At 35.6% G+C, this 21,593-nt stretch overlaps 2 protein-coding genes across 5 annotated transcripts; one reads left to right on the top strand and one right to left on the bottom strand.

The window, feature by feature from the left end:
• The first annotated feature begins 8,477 nt into the window (after positions 1-8,477).
• Positions 8,478-14,073, top strand: LOC122291982 (nuclear transcription factor Y subunit A-1). 3 transcript variants are annotated; one of them, XM_043100092.1, is made up of 6 exons: positions 8,478-8,632; positions 9,260-9,574; positions 9,994-10,106; positions 10,255-10,326; positions 12,512-12,676; positions 13,229-14,073. In XM_043100092.1, exons 2-6 carry the CDS (start codon positions 9,301-9,303, stop codon positions 13,640-13,642), a joined length of 1,038 nt encoding a protein of 345 aa, XP_042956026.1. In that variant the 5' UTR covers positions 8,478-8,632; positions 9,260-9,300; the 3' UTR covers positions 13,643-14,073. The 3 variants fall into 3 exon arrangements, with proteins under 3 accessions (XP_042956026.1, XP_042956024.1, XP_042956025.1); XM_043100090.1 differs by having other exon boundaries at positions 9,991-10,106; XM_043100091.1 differs by having other exon boundaries at positions 8,507-8,650; positions 9,991-10,106.
• Positions 14,074-14,906: 833 nt separating this feature from the next.
• On the bottom strand, positions 14,907-19,478 carry LOC122291978 (putative disease resistance protein At3g14460). 2 transcript variants are annotated; one of them, XM_043100062.1, is made up of 2 exons: positions 15,407-19,478; positions 14,907-15,200 (listed from the first exon to the last, which is right to left on the bottom strand). In XM_043100062.1, exon 1 carries the CDS (start codon positions 19,228-19,230, stop codon positions 15,478-15,480), a length of 3,753 nt encoding a protein of 1,250 aa, XP_042955996.1. In that variant the 5' UTR covers positions 19,231-19,478; the 3' UTR covers positions 14,907-15,200; positions 15,407-15,477. The 2 variants fall into 2 exon arrangements, with proteins under 2 accessions (XP_042955996.1, XP_042955995.1); XM_043100061.1 differs by having other exon boundaries at positions 14,907-15,194.
• Between the last annotated feature and the right edge of the window lie 2,115 nt (positions 19,479-21,593).

Below are 21,593 nucleotides of genomic sequence, written 5' to 3'. Positions count from 1 at the left end.
GAATACGCAAAAGTAACTGTATATTGCAAAACTCAATTAATTAGAATTAACAACAGCACAAGGCATTGTTCCTTCTTAATTAATATAGTTTCCATCTCATTTTTTTATCTTTCCACTCATATAAGTTGGTGTAGCAACGAATTAATTACCAAATACTAATTAAAATCTAAAATAAGACTTTGATAATTATATATGTCCTTAATGAAGTAGCTAGAGTCGACAGCTTGGTCCCGGCCAAAAACAACCTTTTAATTTGTTTATTTTTGGCCAAACTAGCTAGTGTACTATATATTAGTGCACTAATTGTGAGACATTATTAGTGGGAATATATGATCACTGTAGTGTACTTAATTAACATATTCTGAATTGACTTAAAAGTAGTGTTAGTGGCTTAAAGCAGAGATCATGTCATGGCTTGCTTGCTTGCAGCTTTGAATATCAATCTCATCAGGGTGGATGGATGCAACTTTTTTTGGGAATATTTAATTTGCATAAAGAATTTTGTGAACACGATTTGCATTCATTACATGATCAAGACATGATATTCATCGATATTCATCTGATGATCTTCTGATTATATTAGATCATGATGGGTTCACTTTCCCTTATAATTAATCACACAACGTTGTACTGGTCCCCTTAATTCTTATTTGTTGGGCATGATAATATATATATGTCCGCATCATTCCCTTCATGCATTGGCATTTCATGAACATATCTTTCATGTACATATATGAAAAATGATAGACATTACAGTTTTAAAATACGTAAATTCTACTTATTTTTTTTTAAAAAATTAAATAAATTTAAAATGCACATGACATTCCCTTTAAATCAATTTACATGTATGTATGTACGTAGGTATGGATGGATGCATAAATTTGCATGTATGTATGTATGGATGGATACATGTAAGAGTGAGAGAGCGAGACAATAATAGGAGGGGAACATTGGAATGCGGGAGATAAAATGAATGATGTATCTCGAATTAATAATTAAGTAATATTACTATAGGAAATTGCATATGGATTGATGTCTCTCCTAAAGTAATTAAAGAGCTTCTTTTTCAATTCCAATGATGCAACGTCTAATCCATCAAACACCCACTTTTCTTAAAGTGAATTTATTAATATCAGATTGAGAAAAAAAAATAAAAAAGAATTTATAAATATCAGCATTCCTAACTTTTCTAGAATCCGAGGTTGCCTCCATTTCCTTCACATGATCTTCCTTTTGCTTTTGGGTCAAGCAACGTACTTACAGCAACAGTAATTTGTCTTTTTGTGGTTATTTCATGTGATTTTCTGTACAGAGTGCATGTGGTTAATATATATATATATATTTTCTTTTTTTGTTTTATTTAATTTTTTGATTTATTTCCTTACATTTCATATCATTTTAGATACTTATTATAAAAAGGTGAAAATAATGCGATAGAATGTTGCAGTCAATTATATTAATAAAATGTATAAAAAATATGTAAAAAATAATTATATATAAAATTTCTGTTATTATAAAATGTGATTGAGATATGATAACACGAAGATAAAAAGTCATATCGCTCAAAACCAAACCTTACTATCCTTTTATATGTTAGTGATAATTAATCTTGTGGGAAACTAAAATATATACCACATGAGAAATTAATCTATTGAGATAAATCATCTTTGAAAAAAATCGAACATTTGCTTTTTCATTTCCTGTTGTTGTCTCTGTACTTTTTTCTCCTTCTTTCAGCATTATATATGCGTGGTTGGGATTGGGGCTGGTGATATTAAAAGGCTCTCACCTAAAGTGGAATCCCAGGCTTGGCTTTGCTTTGAAGGGTACTAACTATACGTTAAAAGGTTCATAATAAAAAAAGATATTCTTCCTTTTATCATCTTTCTTTGTTTCTTTACATCTTATTTATTTATTTTTTTAATTATCTTCTCCAAACCTACGAGTTAATCTTAATCTTAAAATACACTAGCTTCAATTGTTATTTGTAGTGAGAAACACTCTCATCTCATCAAATAATTGGTCAGTTTGGTTCTATAATCGGAACAGAGCTAGCTTTTTTGGATTTCTATCTACTTGTTGAAACTGATTTCGAAGCCACATAGCAAAAACTGGTATAACTTTGAATTCAATTAAATTGCAATTATATATAGCTTAGAATTATATATTGTTAAGAAAAATATTATTTTTTGTAAGCAAAGAAACTCTTTTTATTTGGTGGAAAGGGAGTTTCTCTTCTAACTCAAAGAATGCATAGACAGAAGTAGACAAAGATCATTTGCAAAATCTGTGCAGCCAGCTTTTATTTTTAATGTTATAGATGTGTTTAACCGTCACTGACATACGATCACCTACAACAAGAGAATATCAGGGCATGGGGTTTTGTGAGAATGCCTCCGATACATAAGTCAGAGATCACGATAAATAATTTTTTTTAATACCAATGATACAGATAATCTTTACGTAACTAGGTTCTTCCCTTATATAGAGATTTCATAAAACGCTTTTGTTGTTAGATGATAATGAGTTCATCCACTATTCAAAATTCAAATCTTGGAAGAGTCAGATTTATCTCATACTTAATTCAAATGATAACCACTTCTATCCAATATTTCAAAGAGAGGGTTATCTTGTAGGTATTAGGAGATGGTTGGGCCCCAAAACCTACCAGAGCTTGTACAATGAGGTGGACTAGGGGCCCATCTTATGGCCCAGATCCACTTGGGCCTCCTCGGATATTATGTTCTCTCCATTAACTTTGCATAGTTCACTTACAAAGTAAAGCAAGAGGTGTACCATGACAGTAGTAGTACATATATTGTTCGGTATGCTTTGATTCAATCATAAATCGATGTTGTCAAATTGGTTGCACCTCTAATTCTATGATTAAAACCTTCAGTAGAAAGTTTCCAAGAAGAGAAACCTCTAAAATAGTGGCTTAATGGTTAATCTTGGATTACTTCCATGTAGCTTGACATATACTAGATCCTAGATTCATATTTGAATATGGATTCACCTTATACTATCAGTATTAGTTACCTAATTACTCATTCAATTTTCTATTTGGATTGATGTCTAGGCTATGGCTCTAACTTAACTTGACCGAGCGATTGTGGATTGCCTTTGTTTAGTCTCCTTCTGTTCAATTCCTAACGAGTATGTTGATAATATGATCATGCTTTAAGTAGGAATTGAAGGCCATCTCCATTTGCCTCATTCTACTCTTCTTTACTTTTTCTAAGTAAGCAAATATATCATTTAGATAAAAAAGAAAAAAGAAAAATGAAAAAAAGAGATTCATGATCCTAACAAATTAACATCCCATTACAATAACTATAGTGCCAAAGTGAAAAATAAATAAATTTAAGACCAAATACTTGGTTCCCACCCTTACCTTGCAAAAAGGACGCTGTCTTAAATGACAATTTTTTGCAGTTCATGCAGTTGTGGGAACTATGAAGCTATTATAATGGGATACATTGCGATTTGTTGTTTTGAAATGTTTTCTGTTTTTCAAGATCATTAGATTAAAAAAAAGTGGAAACATAGCTAGGGCTACGATACTTAGGTATACCATAACCAGTAATAAAATCTATGTACGTGCAAGATTAATAAAAAAAAAAAAAAAGTATTTAGCATCTTGTAATTAAGCACCCCACCTTTGTTTTGCTTTCTTTTTCTAATCCTGACCCAAACCCCCAACTGAGTCATTCATTGAAAGCCTCATTGTTTACTTTATAGGCACAAAACCCAAAAATTCTTGTAAATATATAAATATACAAGTTCCAATGAGTTATAGATTTTCATAAATTGCTTATTGATATTGTATTTCTTTTTTTAAAACAATAACATTGATAATCATGTGAATATGGTTCACTCAATTTCTCTCGAAATAGAGTGTCACCCATTCCATACACGCCGGCAATTATGGGCTATGCTGGATCCTAAGAGTGGCAAGTTCAAGTGTTGGGTTATCCCCATCATTTGTAGAAGGAAAAATTTCATCTTTTAAACTAATTTTTACGATTAAGAGAGCTTATGTCTACTCAAAATTGATATTAGAGCCTAATTAAGTTTATCAATAATTTTGGCCCAACAATTCTCAGAAGAAGCGAGTTATCTTTGCTCTAACCTAGTGTTTAATATGTTAGAAGAAGATTGTTAGGTTATCTCACATCAGTTGTAGAAAGGGTTCGTGGTCAATTTGTAAATATGAAGAAAACTTACATGAAAATATATGACTTTGAAAACTTTTGCATAATGCATATTTCAACACACTTAATTAAATGGACTGAAGCCATAAGTTATTGACATGAGTTGAATCCTTATAGGCCTCAGTGCCTCACCCATTTGCTGTTTCTGCATCTCTGTTCTTTTAACTCAATGGACTTGCTCGTGACAAATTCATTTAACGAGTCAAGAAGCTGGGACCACAACCCCCACCTATCCCCACTATAATGTGGCCGTCGACCTCCTATTCCCTTTCCCACCCAAGTTGCAGTAGTAATCATCTCAATAGAGATTTTTCTAAGTTCCATCAACCATGATTAAAAAAAAGATTGATCAATAGCCTTTCCGCCTCCTTCAAGCAACACACACCCACCACAAAACTCTTAGGCCGTTGATATACAACCACAAGAAGCAACGTGTCAATACAATGGGTGTTCACCTGGCGTCCATCAACAAGCCACACATGCCACTTCTTCAGTATCATCGGCCTCAAATCTTCAAAATTTGGCCACTCATCCATCCACGACTAGTTTATATATATGATCGCCACACATGCCGGTATAGCTCTTTGTGTTTCTCTAACACAAAAGAAATATTGTGATTAGTCCAACTCTCTATCTCCACTTATCTTACTGTTTACCCTAAATTCAAGAATTGACTCACCATCCATCTGTAGAGACAAACTTCATTGTCACCCGCAAACCGTCGCCACCCTCGAGACCATTTGCAATATGGCAATTTCTAACCATCTTAACCCATCAATCAGCCACTTTTATAACTCAACCCTTGACACGTAAACTACGCTTATCCTCCTAGATCACGAGTAGATGCTGTTGATATATCATGATCCCGCATTGCGTGATGGATCTTAGAATACCTTCGGTTGGTTCTTTACTTATATGAGCTATCGACTCCCCTATTAATCGGGAATCATCAGGGAAAGAAAGTGGGTATTTTTTTATTAAGTAATCTAAAATAGCGCTAGCAAAATGTAACTCAAACCAATCCGCCTATTGGCTAATTCTGACCATAGGAGCACATGAGTTCGCAATTTGAACAGTATCAAAACCACAATACAAGGTGGCTCCCTGCCCCTTCGTATACCAAAGATTAGTGGGAATTGAGAATAATGCTACATATAATTGTATAGTGCACAAATATCGTGCAGTCATTTTAAAAAAGAATGAAATCTATTATTAAAAAATTAATTTTTTTCATGTGAATCTTATAGTTATTCATTTTTCTCAAAATGATTACACGGTACTTGTACACTCACGATTGCAACTATCTTTTCGCTCAAATATATAACATCATACAATACATTTTTTCATCCAAATTCATAGTATCTGAGCCAAATGCAATTATTTTACACCCATTCCTCAGCTTTAACTCGTTCTTATCAAATTGTTAAAGGAAGTAAATAATGAATCTTTATTTTTAAAAAATATATAAAGTGACGTGGATTAATTATAGTTATTAGACTGAATTTTTTCTTCTTGAATATTCTAATTAATTTAAAAACATAATCCATTACTCAACTCAAGGCTGGACCCAACTTACAGAACCGAATCCTAGTCCCAACCATGTTGTTTTCTGGCCCAAAACCCAACCAACCAGACGGGTCTCCTCCTTTAAAAGTACATGTTTGATCTTGAGATGTGAGAAAAAGTTGCAGAACATTTTACAAAAATAAAGTTTGAGAGAAAACTTAATGGGTTTTTCCAAAATGTTATAGGCTCTACAACCTCACCTCATTAGCCAAGTCTTATTCAATGAAATTGTTTACCATATTATTGTAAATAATTTAGCATCCATTATTTTTTCCTTATATTAAATGTTTATCCAAGTAATTAACTTTCATTCTTTAAGCAAAGCGTTATAATTATAAAGAAGTTTTATAAAAATAAATTTATAAATTGACGTGACTTTATATAATATATTAAATATTGTAAAATAGATATAACATATTATATCAAATTATATCAAATTTTTAATTTATTTTTATAAAAAAAATTTATAACTAAAGCATTTATCTTTATAATAGATAATGAGTCAGAAAAAACATTACAACACTTTACCATTTTCTTGAGTCAACAAATATATATATATATATATATATAAATAAATTCTACGTGAAAATTTTATTCCACACATCTCAACTTAATCTATATGTGATTTGTTATTTTTATCTTTTTATTTTAAGTTATTTTTGATAATTCGTTAGTATTCACAAATTATTTACTATTTTTTTTATTATTATTCAATATTTTTTTTATTACTATTTATAAATTATCTAAGATCACATCAGTATCTAAATGTAGTCTTAATATTTAAATAAATTTGTATTTAAATATAAGAATAAAAAAAAAATTATATATTAATTAGATAGAAATATACGATATAAGACTTTCTTATACAATGTTAACTTTCGTGGATTGGGATAAAGTGTAAATTAAGATAGAGAGAATTTTCAAAGGTGGTTTAAAAGGTAGAAGAAGGCTCCGAGTGCTAGCTTGTGCTTATCCTCTTCGGAATCTTAGATAAAATAAAATATATTCAATATTTATTTGAATCTCGTACGTTTTGTCCACGTGTCAGGTGCATGTTAATCGAAATGCAACAAAAACAATTTAATTGCCAGTGTTAACCTCATAGAATAAGTACTCCCTCTTATATTAAAAAAATATATATATAATAAAAAGAGTGGATGAGGTTCATCAATAAACATAATTATAATAAATAATTATAAATCTTAGGTTGGCAACCATGACTGATATTATATACTGTTATAAAATTTGTAGGGCAGGTTTGTAAACATGGCTTAATTCAAAATTATCATTTTATTGTTATAATTTTCTTAAATTTTTACATAAAATATAATATATAATTTAACTTTTTTAAATTTTAATACAACCTTTTTAAATTATAAAACAATAATAATACTTAAAAATAATATTTTAAACTTTCATCTCAATTTAAAATTCTCATCTTACTTACTAAACCTACCCGCATGTTTGAGATTATGGTAAGAAGTATAGCTTATAATTTTAAGATAACTTAAATAATAAGTTCTATTATTAAAAAATTATTTACTGTTTAGTAATTATATATTTAATACACTTTTAAATATGTTATATTTGTTTGGAAACAAATTAAAAAAGTACTTTCTGAGGTAGAAATGACGATTATTTTAATTTTTAAAAATATGATCATATCCTTGAAAGTTTGAAAGTTATAATTATTTTAAAGTTATATGGATATTTTCGTTCATTGATAGTTTTTTAAAAATTCGAATTACGTTTCGTATTATTCGAATAAGCACGTTTGAGAACGTACTTTTTAATTTTTTTGAGATTAAAAATATTTTAATATATAACATTCAAGTGATCTAATTTTTTTATTAAAAATTTTTTAATAATATTTAAATATTTTTTAAGATTCCTAACATAATCCTAAACAAGTCCTCAAATTTATTTGTTAACAAATAAATAATACTTACAAAAAATGATAAGTCGAGTAACGAAGTTCTTATCCCATCCAACAAAAATCTTACTCTAATTTAGGTTATTAAATTAAATTTATAAAATAATTTTTTTATTTATTATTTTTATACACTATATATTATATTTATATTTTTTTAATTTTTAAAAATTTACTTTTTGATTTTATTTTTTTAAATTAATTAAATTTTTATATTCATCATTCATAAATTATATATTTAATAAAAAAATTATGTATAGTGTATAGTATAAAAATATGAGTAAAATTTTTATTTATAAAATAATTATGAAAGAGTGGTAATTGATAATTTCTTTTATAAAAGAATACTTTAATAAACCGGATAGAAGAAATTTGAGGGATAATGTTTTGGACGTACGCGGCTGTCACTTCGCTACTGGAATGGTCCCCACCCTAGGGCCACGCGTTTACCGGACTTTGCCAGTCAAGTGCGTGTCACGTGGGGTTCAAATTTATTTTCTAATTTTTATTTTTTCACCAAAGCCTCTGCTAATCTCACCCATGCGGTCCTCTATTCCTTCCGCGCCCTCGCTTTTCAACCGGTAACCTGCTTTCGCCGTTTCACCCCATTTCCAAGCCAATCGCCAACTGCAGAAACCAACCAAAAACCGGATCAGCAAGTACCGGGTCAGTAGCCTTCCACGTGTCGGATCAGTAAATAGTTTTAACCGATGTGGGCCCTGGATTAGTGACGCAGCCTTGGTGACGCAATCAGCGCCTTTTTTTGGGTCTCGAAGAAGTTTTATAGGGAAGGTCTTCCATTACTGTTAGAATTTCTCAGAGTGTGAGGAGAGTGCTGCAGAGAAATTAGATTGACCCTTTGGATTCTTTCGGATTCTCTCGACTACCTAAAATCTAGGGTTTTGTTTCTGCCACAGAGCAAGTAAGTTATTAGATTCAAGTAAGTTAGGATTTTTTCAATTTCCTCGATTTTTTTAGACGCAATTGAATTCTTCGATTATGGGTTTGGTTTCTCGACTTATCGGGGGAATTTTGGATTTTAGTCTAAATTGTTTCATTTTTTACTGGATTTTATTTGGTTTTTGGGATATGTGATGGGCTTTTTGAGGAGTCTGGAATGAAAGCATGAAATTGAAATCAAGAGATTGTTTGCATGTGGGAAATTGGGCTTTGCTCCGTTTATGGGAATGGGGGGAAATTGAGATTTTCAAGCGTGATTGTAGTCTGAAAATCAATTTGAGTTTACATGACTGGGAATTGACGAATTTAAACTTGACGGTGTGATCTTCAATTTGCTGTTGCTATTTTTGTGAAAAGCTTTGTTCTTATGTTCTGTTTGGTTGCTGAGAGTATTTGGTGAAATTACACGAACCAGAAGGTCCAGAATCTTAAGAGACTATAGAATGAGAGTTTTCGTGGTTATTTGGCAAAGCTGTTCTCTTTCTTTTTAGTTGGACGGCCATGGTCCTTAGATTAATTTAAGATCCCGTTTCCTGTGTCTCTGTTTTGTGTGCTGACTTGTGACTATTTTCTACCCACATTTGTACAGGGAATAAAGGGACCTATACTTCTATAAGGAATTCGGAAGGTATGCAGTCAAAGTCAGAAAATGCAAATCGGCTAGACCCTGGTTCACATGCCATTCCGCCGCCAAGCGTCTATCCTGAACCTTGGTGGCGGAACATTGGGTACAATCCCATCTCCCCGGCTATGACAGAAGGGAATGTATCCAATTCGTCATCGTTGGAATGCCCAAATGCTCCTTCAGATTCCAATGATGGTCATTCACTGTCAAATAATGAACTGAATGAGGAAGACGACGATGCCACCAAAGAATCACAAAATACCATGTATTCACGATCAGGTGCTTCTAATGGTTATACTACGAAAAAGAAAAATTCTATACATCATACTATCATCCCACTTGCATTACACTAATTAAGATATGACACATTTATCACTATTGAATGATCATTTATTGCATACTTCTTTATCATCAAATGGTGATAGATGCGCCAGATCATATATAGTGAGATGCAAGTGGGATGGTGGTGTGGTGTATAGCATTACTCTAGAAAAAATAATATTGTTAGACAGAACTATATAAAATTATGTTATAAACAAACCGATTATTACAATTTTCTAATTTATGAGCTCGACACATTATTGAGATGTCCAATAGTGTGCCATCCTCTTTTGAGGATACAACCGGTTCTCCAGATATTAAAAAATAATTTATATTATCTATCAAAATAATAATAATTTAAATTCTTGTTTCAGCAGGAAATTATGGACAAGAACCCCAAAATGTGCAGCATGTTACGTCAACCGCACCTTCTATGCGTGATGAATGCCTTGCACAACCTGCACAGCTTGAACTTGTTGGTCACTCAATTGTAAGTGCATTCATTCTCAACCCTCTCCCCCTTCAAAAGAAGATCTTTTGGGGCTTAAGATTCTGTTTAATGTATAAAATTAGACATCCTGAACTTTTGTGCTGCTGCTGCTGAAGGAATTCCTAGATTTGCTGCAATTATTTTGCAGGCATGTGCATCAAATCCATATCAGGATCCATATTATGGGGGAATGATGGCAGCTTATGGGCATCAGCCTTATGTAAGTTTACTCTCTTGCAATTATTTGTCATCAGTTGATGATTTATTTTTGTTTTTTAACGGCAAACTACCCTTATCTTTGCTTTTACGAGATGATGCTCTGAAGAGGTTTATTTTGTTGCATGGATTAAGTATTCCTATAAACTTGATTGCAATAATGTTATGATCCATTCGATGGTTGGTTTTTGAAAATTTTGTACTTTTACTCTTCTTGCTAAGGAGCTTCTGGGATTAGTTATCTTTTTCGGATTTTTTTTTTCACAATCTAATCAAACTGGAAAACTTAACAGGTATCAACTGGTTCCCTTTTTTTTTTTGCTCTCTCTCTCTCTCTCTCTCTCCCCCCCCCCCCCCCCCCCCCCCCCCCCCCCCCCCCCCCCCCCCCCCCCCCCCTTAACTTCAGTTTTTGAGCTTCAGCTGTCATACTAAGATAGTGGTTGGAGGTAAGGTAGTGTTCTGGCTGTACATCGGTTTTTTGAACTGAGGTCAGGGTATGATTCTGACTGATGATCCTTCTCTGCTGATGCTTTGGGTTGGGAAATATAGAAGAATTGATCTTATCTGTTGGGATCAGAATTGATAATTGTCCACATTTTGTTCTTTCACGAAATTGGGAAAGTGTGGAAGGTTGATATTCTAAGCAGAAGGGAACCATGTGATTTAGCAATATCTTCTTATTCAATATTGACCTAACAGGTTCATAGATTTTGTGGAGAATATTGACCTTGTCTCGTGAGTTTGGTAATGAACTGGACATTCAATGAGTATATATATCACCAAACTGGAAAAGAGCTAACAGACCCATACAGTTCATCGTCAGGGAAGCTGAGGGTGACTGGCCTAATGTGTCCTTTAATGGTATATTGAATTTTCTTCTTTCTCCTTTAGATTTGGGACAACCATGGGAAAGCATTATATCAATTTATTAACTATGCAGAAAACTAGATCTTTTCCTTTAAACCATTAAATTTTGATTTGTAATTATTGGATCCATTATTCATTAGGAACTTTTACTGCACTGAAAGTTATGGTAAGTAAATCAGTTGCCTGAATTCTTTGGCCTCTACATTCATTTGGTGATCTGCTATCATTTGGGATATGAGAGAGGTGTTGTTTCACTGGTTCCTATCATTCTTTCCATTATTTTTTTTTTCTTTTTTCTGTTTCATTTCTTATATAAATTTGTAGGCAGAGTTGGGCTGGGATTAAATTGATTAGGGTGGGAGATGCTCATTTCTTTCATATCTGCATGCTTGGTCACGAGAATTGAAGCCCTTTTTCTCTATCCACAGGATTTTAAAAGTGTCTTATTGTTTTGGGTCTGCATTTTCTAGTACTTGGACTCATCTTCTCTTAGTTAGAGTCTGTCTATGCCCACTGGTTAGAGAAAATGCAACGTAGACGGTGATCATGATCTTATTTGGGTGTAAGGGGAGTGAATCATCTTGGTGTCATCCTTTCTAGAGCCGACTTTTTAATTAGTTTATCTTGATACTCTAACCTGGTAAAATCCCTAGATGATAACCTGCTGTCCTTTAAGATTGTCACTAATTTAGATCCTACCATCATTTAAGAATATGTAGCTAATTTTGGTAATCAACCTGCAAAGCTCTGGAACTCTCTTCATGGGTGGTTTTCTGTTTCACTTTGCTTGTATGTAGAAATCCAGGTTTTTCATTTGGAGAACCTCATGCTTTTAATTAGCCTTTTCACCTTTGAAAATTGTTGAGTAGGTAAAAATGATTTAAATATGAATTTTTTTGGCGAGGGGGGAAAAGCTTAATTTTCTTGTATATTTTTTGTTGGACTATTATGAATTACTAGTTCATGTAGAAAACATCTGTTTGCATGCCCTTTTTATTACAGCCCCAACACACATCTTAAGCGAGTCTCCCACAATGATAAAAAAATGATTGGTGTTTTAACTTTTTTATTACTATAATGGGTACCAAAATAATTGGCATAAGGCTTGTAATTAACAAATAATTAGTGAAGCATCTTGAATGACAGCATCAACGGTTACATGAACAATGATAAGGAGAATAGAAATAATTTTCTGTGATATAAGGTGGTTTGCTTTTAGTGCTCCCTTTTGGTGGATTTATAAACTTCATGGAAATAACTCGTTGGCCATGATATAAATCTCTCTTGACTAATTTGCTACTATGTGGAATGGTCTTGGTCAGGGTTATCCTCCTTTTCTTGGAATGCCTCATGCTAGAATGCCTTTGCCCCTCGAGATGGCACAAGAGCCTGTTTACGTGAATGCCAAACAGTACCAAGGTATTCTGAGGCGGAGACAGGCACGTGCTAAAGCCGAGCTTGAAAAGAAGTTGATAAAGGCTAGAAAGGTACAAAAAGTTGTGCCTTATTCAGTTGTTTGGTATAATTTTCTTTTTCAGTTTCGGTGCAATTTTCTTACTCAGGATGGTTGCAGCTTCAGCTTGAATTATTTTCTGACCCTGTACTGCTTCCTTAGTTGATAGTACTTTATGTCATGATAAGTATCTGAATTAAGAAGGAAAAATAATGCAATTGACGAGGAAAATTTCTTAATTATCTGGCAATATAAGTGCATTGATATGCTCTCTATTATTGGTGCTCTGACTTTCTATGTGAGTGTACGTTTCACAGAGATGGATATAAAGGTAAGTACAAATTTTATACCTCTGGCCTTTTGATATATGATGCATACTTTGGTTGTAACTGGTGTTGTACCTTTCTGTACGATAAACATTATATAGAGATAAATAAATTCAACTTAAACTGCTAAGACTGTCTTGACTTGAATGTATTGGTTTATGTGCAATTTGAGTTTCCATGGTCATGAAATAATGTTTTGGCATATGTGGAATTTGAGCTCCATCTCTATGATATCTGGTTGATTTCCCCATATTGTTCAGCCATATCTCCATGAATCTCGGCACCAGCATGCTATGAGGAGGGCCAGGGGGAGTGGAGGACGGTTTGCAAAGAAAGGTGATGTTGATGCTTCGAACCATGAAGCCAAAGGAAAGGGCATAGGTTCTGGGCCAGCTCTCTCATCACAGTCTGCAAGTTCATCTGGTTCGGAACCGTTGCTCGCTGATTCTGCTGAAACATGGAATTCCTCCAATGGGCAACAGGGAGGGAGGCATGATGCATCCGAAGCTCAGAATTATGTAAATGGTGGTGACCACTACCAAAATCACAACGGCTTGAAGGCCTCATCATATCTGCATGCTGGCGAGAGAGGTGAGGAAGGAGATTGTTCAGGCCAGCAATGGGGAAGCATCTCTTCTAAGCAGTCCTCACAAAGGCGTCTTGCCATACAATGAATCCCTGCAGAAGTTGGGTGTCAATATGGAAGGATTAGACCCCACCCTGATGGAACAGGGTGTATTCCCTGTGTCTCTGTTGATAGCATTCTTGGCAATTTGTATGCCAGGCGGCAAATCATTCTTGGCTTTTATATTATGCATGTGACATGGATGAAGAGTGAGAAGAGATGATGAGTGGGCCATGTTGTGGCTTCTCAGAAGGTTTCCAGTGTTTCATCCCAACCTTCTTTCATATGGCTGTTTGTACAGAGTTAGAGATTAGACGACTCAAAGTTTGCCTTTAAAACTATGGGTTAATGTAGAAACCATCTTGTTTGATAGGAGGCTTGATCATCTTAGTGTACTTTTAAGTTCATGTTGCTCATAGGATTTGAATTGTGGCAAATCTTGCAAAACTTGAAGGCTTCGAAATATTTTATTTTCATCCACTTCTGCGTAGCCTAATGGGTGCAATTGTTGACCTTTCCGGAATGCTTGGTATGTACCTCTCTGCATGCATACACAAGTTTCTCGGATACCTTTGCTCAGACACCAAGTTATAATTTGTATTCGGTGGCGGCTTGTCTTCTTAGTGTCAAAATTTCTTTTGTAGTTTACCTCGTTTGTTCTTGGGCGTGCAATTTAGCGAGTCCTGAAGGCATGCTGCCGAGATAAAAAGAAATAAATGAACCAATCCTTGAGGCAAAGTGTCAATCTGGAGGCATGTATTGCGTATTCGACGTCCTTTCAAACTATTTTCAAGGTCTCTCTAAGCGTATCAACGTATTCGTCTGTTTATATACAGTTCTGAAAACGAGGCCAAACTTTCTGGCAAATGGTAGGGACTTGGAGGGCATGCTTACGGATGAATACAGTAATAATACGAAATTTGTTGCTAAAAAATTCTCTGTTTTGATAAGCATTGAATTTGGTCATTGGATTTTGCATTTTTAACTAAAATGATAATTCCGAACATCTGTTATTTATAATTCTAAAGGTTCATTATCAGGCGATAACTCATGTTTACTTAGTATCATAGGTAGAAAAAAACTGTTGAAAAAAAAAAAAAATCTAATCATATTAAAGGAAAAAAAAAAAAAAAAAGGACCTTCGCCCTGAAACACACCCACGGAGGGTGAATTTCGCTCTTTCATGCAGCGCGGGGTGCCATTGGTCAGAGGTCACCTTTTAGAGAGTTTTTTTTAGGAATACTGATTTTTGAAGGGTTTGATCATATGTGAGAAACTTAATGCAATTTTGCAATAAAAATCAAGGCAAAGGATTGATGAAACAATCAGATAGTCATCAAACAATCAATAGTACAAAGAAGTTAATTAGTACCTCAGGCCAATCATTCAATTACTCGTGTTTGTCTTTCTGTTCTACCAAGAAGTTTAGGTTGTGGGGAATTTACAGTGCAACTCCTTCAATAACAGAGGATTGGACTCTTCTTAAGACACAATCCCCTCCATGGGGATACACAATTTGATTCCAAGCACATGACGACAGTTATTGCCAAGGAAGAAAATCCAAAAGGAGATGTCTAGAAACATGTATCACTGGAACAAACCTGCAGCTTTATACAAACTTCACATTAGCACTAGCGATGACATGACAGAGACTCAACACATTTCAATAATCTTTTCTGAAAAAATCAATTCGAGGGAGAACGAGAAATGGCAAAGCATTCTGTTTCACTCTGAGATAGTTTTAAAGCAAACCTTAAACAGGAATGGAAAATCATATTGAGGAATTAGTTAATATAGTTAAAGCTGCACATACCTTGTCGTCGTCCATTTATCTTGCAGATAACGTAAGTGAAATTGAGGACTCTTGCTGGACTTGTATTTTTGTCAAATCAATGTACCATTAATATCAATGGAGGGGATGTGAACAATCTTGCGCCATACTTTTCCTTTTCTGCTTTGTAATTGTTTCTCCAACAACGCACATTGGTTGATCTGTAGAATAGAAATGGAGGCAGGCAACCCTTCTTCTAGCATAAACTTCAACATAGGGCAGGAACTGATCCACAATCGATCAAGATGGGTGAAGTGTCGAAAGGCCTTATAGTCCAAAGATTTCATATTTGGAAAGTTACCGATGTCAAGAGAAACCAAATTAGTAGGAAGCAATCCCACCTCCGGAAAGTACTCCACATCTTTACAATTGCCTTTGATAGTAATGACTTGAATGGAGGGCACATTTTGCAATCCCCAACCCCTTCTATTGGCAATGAGTTTGTCACAGTTTATGATGTCAATATAAGTCAGTTTGGAAGGCAAGCCTCCTTCAGGGAATGACTCAACTTCTGGACAATTCTCTAAATACAACTGCCTAAGAGATGGAAGGAGTATGTGCATCTTGTCAGGTAGTGATGTTAGACTCCGACAATTGATGACAAGAAAAGACATAAGTTTTGGGGCACTCAATCCTCCATTGGGAAATGATTGGAAATTAGGACAATTTTTTATTAGCATTGATGACAAGGCCACAAAATCAAGTTCAACTTGTTGAGGAACATTAACAGACTCCAGATTCCTACATCCATTTAGTTCGATGGATTTCAGATTCGAGAATAAGTTTAGTGGAAAGGACTCTAGAGAATCACAACAATTTCCCAACCGCAATCTTTCAAGGAAAGAATTGTTCCAGTGCATTGGAAGCTCTAACTGCCTACAATCTGTGATCCTAAGGGTTTTTAATGTAGAAGGTAGACCACCACTGGACAGCGATGTAAGTGAGTGACAACCACTAATTTCTAACCGTTCCAGACAACTGGAGAAGTCCATTAATCTCTCCGGTACGGACTCTAGAGTATCAAATCCTTCGATTGCAAGTTTCTGCAATCCCGTTGGCAATTCCTTGAAGAGAGCCTCATTACAATCTCTTAGCTCCAGTTGATGGAGAGTAGCAGCACTTGGAAGTGAAGTCACCAACAGCGGACATTTCTTTATCACAAGTCTAGATAAAGAAGAAGGATGGATGGGCAACTCTCCTGTTAACTTGGGGCAGTTAACAATCTCAAGCTCTTCAAGATCAGTAAAAGCTCCGCCTTCACTTTCGGCACCAAAAGCAGACCATTTCTCCAGCTTCGGCATGTCTATAAACTTTAAAACTTTCAAGGCTCCAAATGGTTTCGTCGAAGAAGAAGAATTGCCATAAAAGTCTTGATCCACAGCATCAATTCCATCAAACTGAGCAATAGAAAGGGACCGCAGAGAAGGTAGCTGTCCAAGTGGTGGTAAGACAGAGCAATGCTTGCACTTAAATAGATAAAGAGATGCTATATTAGAAAATGAATGATATCCGACCCAGTCTGAAAAACTTTTTCCACCATAGCCGATGATAGAGAGCCTTTTCAAGTTTACATGGGGTTGGAGATTGTCCAATACAACCCTTTGACATTCTGAAATATTATTGTCATCATCCCATTCTAACGTCAATTCCTCCATATACATTTTGTCATTCAAGCTTGCAACCAAAGCATCTACAGGAGATACAACATTTTGGAGATTAGAAATAAGTAGCTTCCCCCCAAGATTTGCCAGTTTCCCCAGCTCTCCTATGCCCGCTCCACTTTGTGCACTGATAATAAATTTAGTTAAAGTCTGAAGACAACATAGTCTACCCAATTGTATTGGCATCTCTTTTATGGGAGTAGAACTAAAATCCAGATGACGCAAATTAGCGAGTTTATAAATATCTCTTGGCAATACAGTAAGATTCTCACAGGAAGATATTTTCAGAATCTGCAAATTGCACAACTTGCATATAGAATCAGGTAGCTTCCTAATTGAAGTCCAAGAAACATCCAAATGACGTAGATGTTTCATTTTACCAATTAAATCAGGCAATTCAGTCAAATTTCGAGAATGAGGTAGAATAAGAACTCGTAAGCATCTTAGCATTGGCAGCAAATCATGCACAAGTTCTTTACTTCTCCTCATATTGTAAGTACGTATTGGTAGAAAAGTTCGCAACCCCTTGGCCTCATGAAGTGCCCCAAACATTTCAATATTACCAATACTTTTTTGGGAAAATGACAAATGGCGTGTCTTATTCACAATTTTGAGAGAATTTTCACCCTCCATTCTAATGGTAAATTGTCCAGACACAAATCTTGCTAAGTCGTTCACAAGATCATGCATTCCGAATTTCTGAGTATTTTCACTTGATTGTTGGAACAATGATCTTGATACAAGATCAGTGAAGTAATCATCACCAATTTGTTCCATTGCTTTGTCTTTTGCTTGTGGCAAGAAACCTTCTGCCATCCACAAAAATATTAATTCTTCTTTTTTGAAACCATAATCTTTAGGAAATATTGAGCAGTAAGCAAAGCAATGCTTTAGATGTAAGGGCAAATATTTGTAGCTTAATCTTAAAGCAGGAATAATATCACTCTGCAAGTCCCATATTTCGCTCATCATTATCTTATTCCACTCCCCGATGTCTAGTTCAGACCACAAGAGAGCTCCAATTGTCTTGACTGCTAAGGGCAGGCCTTCACACCTTTTCACAAGCTGTCTACCAATTACTTCCAACTCCGGATGAGAATTCCTGTTGCCATTATGAAACGCATGTTTTGAAAATAATGACCAACAATCTTCTTCTTGCAATTTCTTTAGATTGTAAATTGCAGTAGAGTGCATGATTGATGCAACACGTTTATCCCGTGTGGTTACAATCACCCTACTCCCTTTTGCCCCAGATCTAAAGGGGTTGCTTAGGGCCTCCCATTCTGAATAATTCTTATTCCAAACATCATCTAAAACAAGAAGAAATTTCTTCCCTTTCAGAGTCTGCTGTAGTGTAACTTGAAGCCAGTCTAAACTCTTTGTATCACTGTTAATTGACAATCCAAGTTTCACTAAAATTGTTTTCGTCATCTTTAACACATCAAAATCATCGGAAACACAAACCCACGCTTTAAAATCAAAATGCCCCTCCATTCTGTCATCGTTGTAAACAAGTTGAGCAAGGGTTGTCTTCCCAAGTCCCCCCATGCCAACAATAGCAATAAGACACAACTCATTTCCACTTACGTTATCTGAGAGCAACAAACTAATTATTGCCTCCACATCATCAGTCCTACCAAATATATCAGATTTTTTAACCAAAGAAGTGGTGGAAGATCTTCCGGATGATTTCCCTCCAACGCCTTCTTTCAAACCTATAGCATCCTTCTGTTTTACTATATGATCCAATGTCTCGAGTACGTCTTTTATCTTTGGTTCTATCTCCCTGACAAAAGGATTAAGAGAAGTAGAGAAGGTTTTTCGTACCTTGGTTGCAATAGTTTGAAATTCAGCATCCAACTTGCATCGTAAGACTTCGGTTTGAATCTCATCCAGGATATCTTCTGCATCATAGACGGCATCTTTCAGCTCACCAAGCCACTTTTTCACCATAGGCTTTGTAAATTGCATTTCCTCTGCATCTTCGAGCACCACATTCGCAGACAACAGTAATATCTCCAGCCTCTTTAAGAGTCCACGGTCAAGTTTTCGGCTTCGAAAGAAGTCAAGGAACTCGCGGGAAGCAACTCTTTCAAAGAGAACTTGAAGGAAGGGGGAGAGAAGTAGACCTGCAGCCTCGGCCATGGATGAAATAGCAGAAATAAAAGGAAATGAAAGGAAGGAAGAGATGGGAGATAGCAGAGGAAAGTTAGATGGTAATGAAGGTGTCTTCTGCGAATACAGTGTGGTAAGTAAATACTGGTGGTCATAGTACAGGAAAGTGGGTAAAGGGCAGTGATGTGGTCATACAGGGCCGAAGAAATTAAAGGCGTTGTGTCTGTTGAGCAGAGCATGCCATGTGATGTCTGAAGACTCTGAACGCAATGGAATCAAACAAGAAACAAAGTAGAGGCATGAGAAGTAGGACAAAAGGGGTAATAATCTCTTTCATTGTTTGTTTTTAACATTAGTTTTGGTGTTGTGGGGTCAGGCCGCTGTCTACGTTTACTTTTTGTGACAACTCGGGATGTATTTTCAATGTTTGCATGGGCGTGTCCCTTTCCACCATTGTAATTTCGCTGCACTTTGGGTCTATTTGATTTGCTCACTTCTTGTGAGAAGATTAGCTTTTTCCCAGTAGCTGAAGATATTTCTTTCTTCTTTCTTTTTGATTTGAAGATATCATGATTTGGCACTTGCTTGTTTTGAAGATTTCCTAAAACGCAAGAACTGATGTGATTTTTATAATAATAAACTGAGAAATGGAGTAAAGGGACGAAAGTTATATTGGGTTATTTATTTATTTTTAAATGAATACTGGATAAATGGAGTAGAGATCAAAGTTTTAGTTGTTTTTTGTGAAAACTTCAATCTAGGTATAAATCGGTCAAGTCTGGTTTGGAGGTATGATGGACTGGTCTATCATTTTTCAAGATCAAACCGGATTGGACCGTTAGCTATCAGTCCGGTCCAATCAATCAATATCTATTCGGGCTAGTTTCAAATAGGGGTTAAATCATACAAAAAAGTTTATCATTCTTGAAACAATAAATCTACTCAGCAGCCACTATTCCGCTGCAGCCATAGAAGCCATGACGTGTAAACCGGTTCATTAATACGGTTGAACCGAACCGGCCACCCATTTCCCTTGAATCCGTGTGAATCCCTCCATTTCCCCCCAAGAGCCATCGAAGCCCCCGAAGCCCCCAACCCCCCATCGAGCCATCGAAACCCCCAACCCCCCGGAGCAATCGACGGAGCTGGGCTTCCCGAAACCAGCAAACCATGGCCGTCGAAACCCACCGGCCAGTTTCCCTCCCGAACACGAACGCCGTTCGGTGAATGCGAAGTGGTCTGAAACGGTGAAACCCACTGTCCCCCCAACCCCCCACCGAGCCATCTAAGCCCCCAACCCACCGGCCAGTGTCCCTCCCGAAACCCCACGCTGTTCGGTGAAACCATATGGTCATTTCGTTTGAAACCCATCCCTGTTTTGGTCCCGAAACCCCACGCCGTTCGGTGAAACCATACCCGTGATTCCGTTTGAAACCCATCCCTGTTTTGGGTTTGAAACCCCACGCCATTCGGTGAAACCATACCCGTGATTCCGTTTGAAACCCATCCCTGTTTTGGGTTTGAAACCCCACGCCGTTCGGTGAAACCATATGGTCATTCCGTTTGAAACCCATCCCTGTTTTGGTCCCGAGACCCTACACCGTTAGTCAAAACCAGATGCTCCATTTCAGGTTTTCGAAACCTTCAGCCCCTTGATGCTCTGCTACGTAGCCCCTTCCTATCACTCCCCATTGAGAAAGGTAAATTTTTCCCCACGAAAGGTTCTAAACTGTTCTTGGTATTTTACAGATTGCGAAACTGGAGTAGGGATCTTCTTGCAGATTGCGAAAGTGGAGTAGGTACAAATTTTCCAGATTGCATTGACTCATGGCTTTACATAAATATGGTTCTGTATTTTTCAATTTGGCTATGGTTCTATATTTTACAGTATGGTTAACTGAAAAATCATGTTCCTTATTCCAATTATGGTGAATGTAAATGTATGGAAAATTATGATAATGTATCGATCGGTTGCTAAATTAAAAAATGTTTGATAATTGAGAATTGTCTATTTTGATGCTAATGTCTGGACTTAAAAGATAAAAAAATATTGTTGGCCAGATCATGTATTGTGAGGTCAGTTTCAAACTTGAGTTTTTTGCAGTTGATACGGTTATTTACTTTCTCACAATTTGATGTTGAATGTCTTTGGTTGTTATGAAGCACACATGGCATCATCTCATTCATCATCTGTGGTTAATGATTCTCAAACTGAGTCACCAACTTGTTGGTGTGGTTTGAGAACTACATTAAAGACGTCCCACACAAAAAAAAATCCTAGAAGGAGAATTTTTGCTTGCCCAAATTATAATACGGTAAACTTGTTATTTGGTAAATTTGCATAATAAGTTTCTGATTGCGGTTGGTATTTTATCAATGGCATTGGGAGTTTG

The sequence above is a fragment of the Carya illinoinensis genome, chromosome 13, assembly GCF_018687715.1.
Source record: "Carya illinoinensis cultivar Pawnee chromosome 13, C.illinoinensisPawnee_v1, whole genome shotgun sequence".
In the NCBI taxonomy this organism is placed as follows: Eukaryota; Viridiplantae; Streptophyta; class Magnoliopsida; order Fagales; family Juglandaceae; genus Carya; species Carya illinoinensis.
The sequence above is the reverse complement of the archived record's forward strand: the minus strand, read 5'-3'. Positions and strand labels throughout refer to the sequence as shown.

Coding starts and splice junctions, on each gene's coding strand:
- LOC122291982 (XM_043100090.1), top strand. CDS start 9,301: ATGCAGTCAAAGTCAGAAAATGCAAATCGGCTAGACCCTGGTTCACAT. Junction 10,107..10,254: donor AACTTGTTGGTCACTCAATT/GTAAGTGCATTC, acceptor ATTATTTTGCAG/GCATGTGCATCAAATCCATA. Junction 10,327..12,511: donor CTTATGGGCATCAGCCTTAT/GTAAGTTTACTC, acceptor GGTCTTGGTCAG/GGTTATCCTCCTTTTCTTGG.
- LOC122291978 (XM_043100062.1), bottom strand. CDS start 19,230: ATGGCCGAGGCTGCAGGTCTACTTCTCTCCCCCTTCCTTCAAGTTCTC.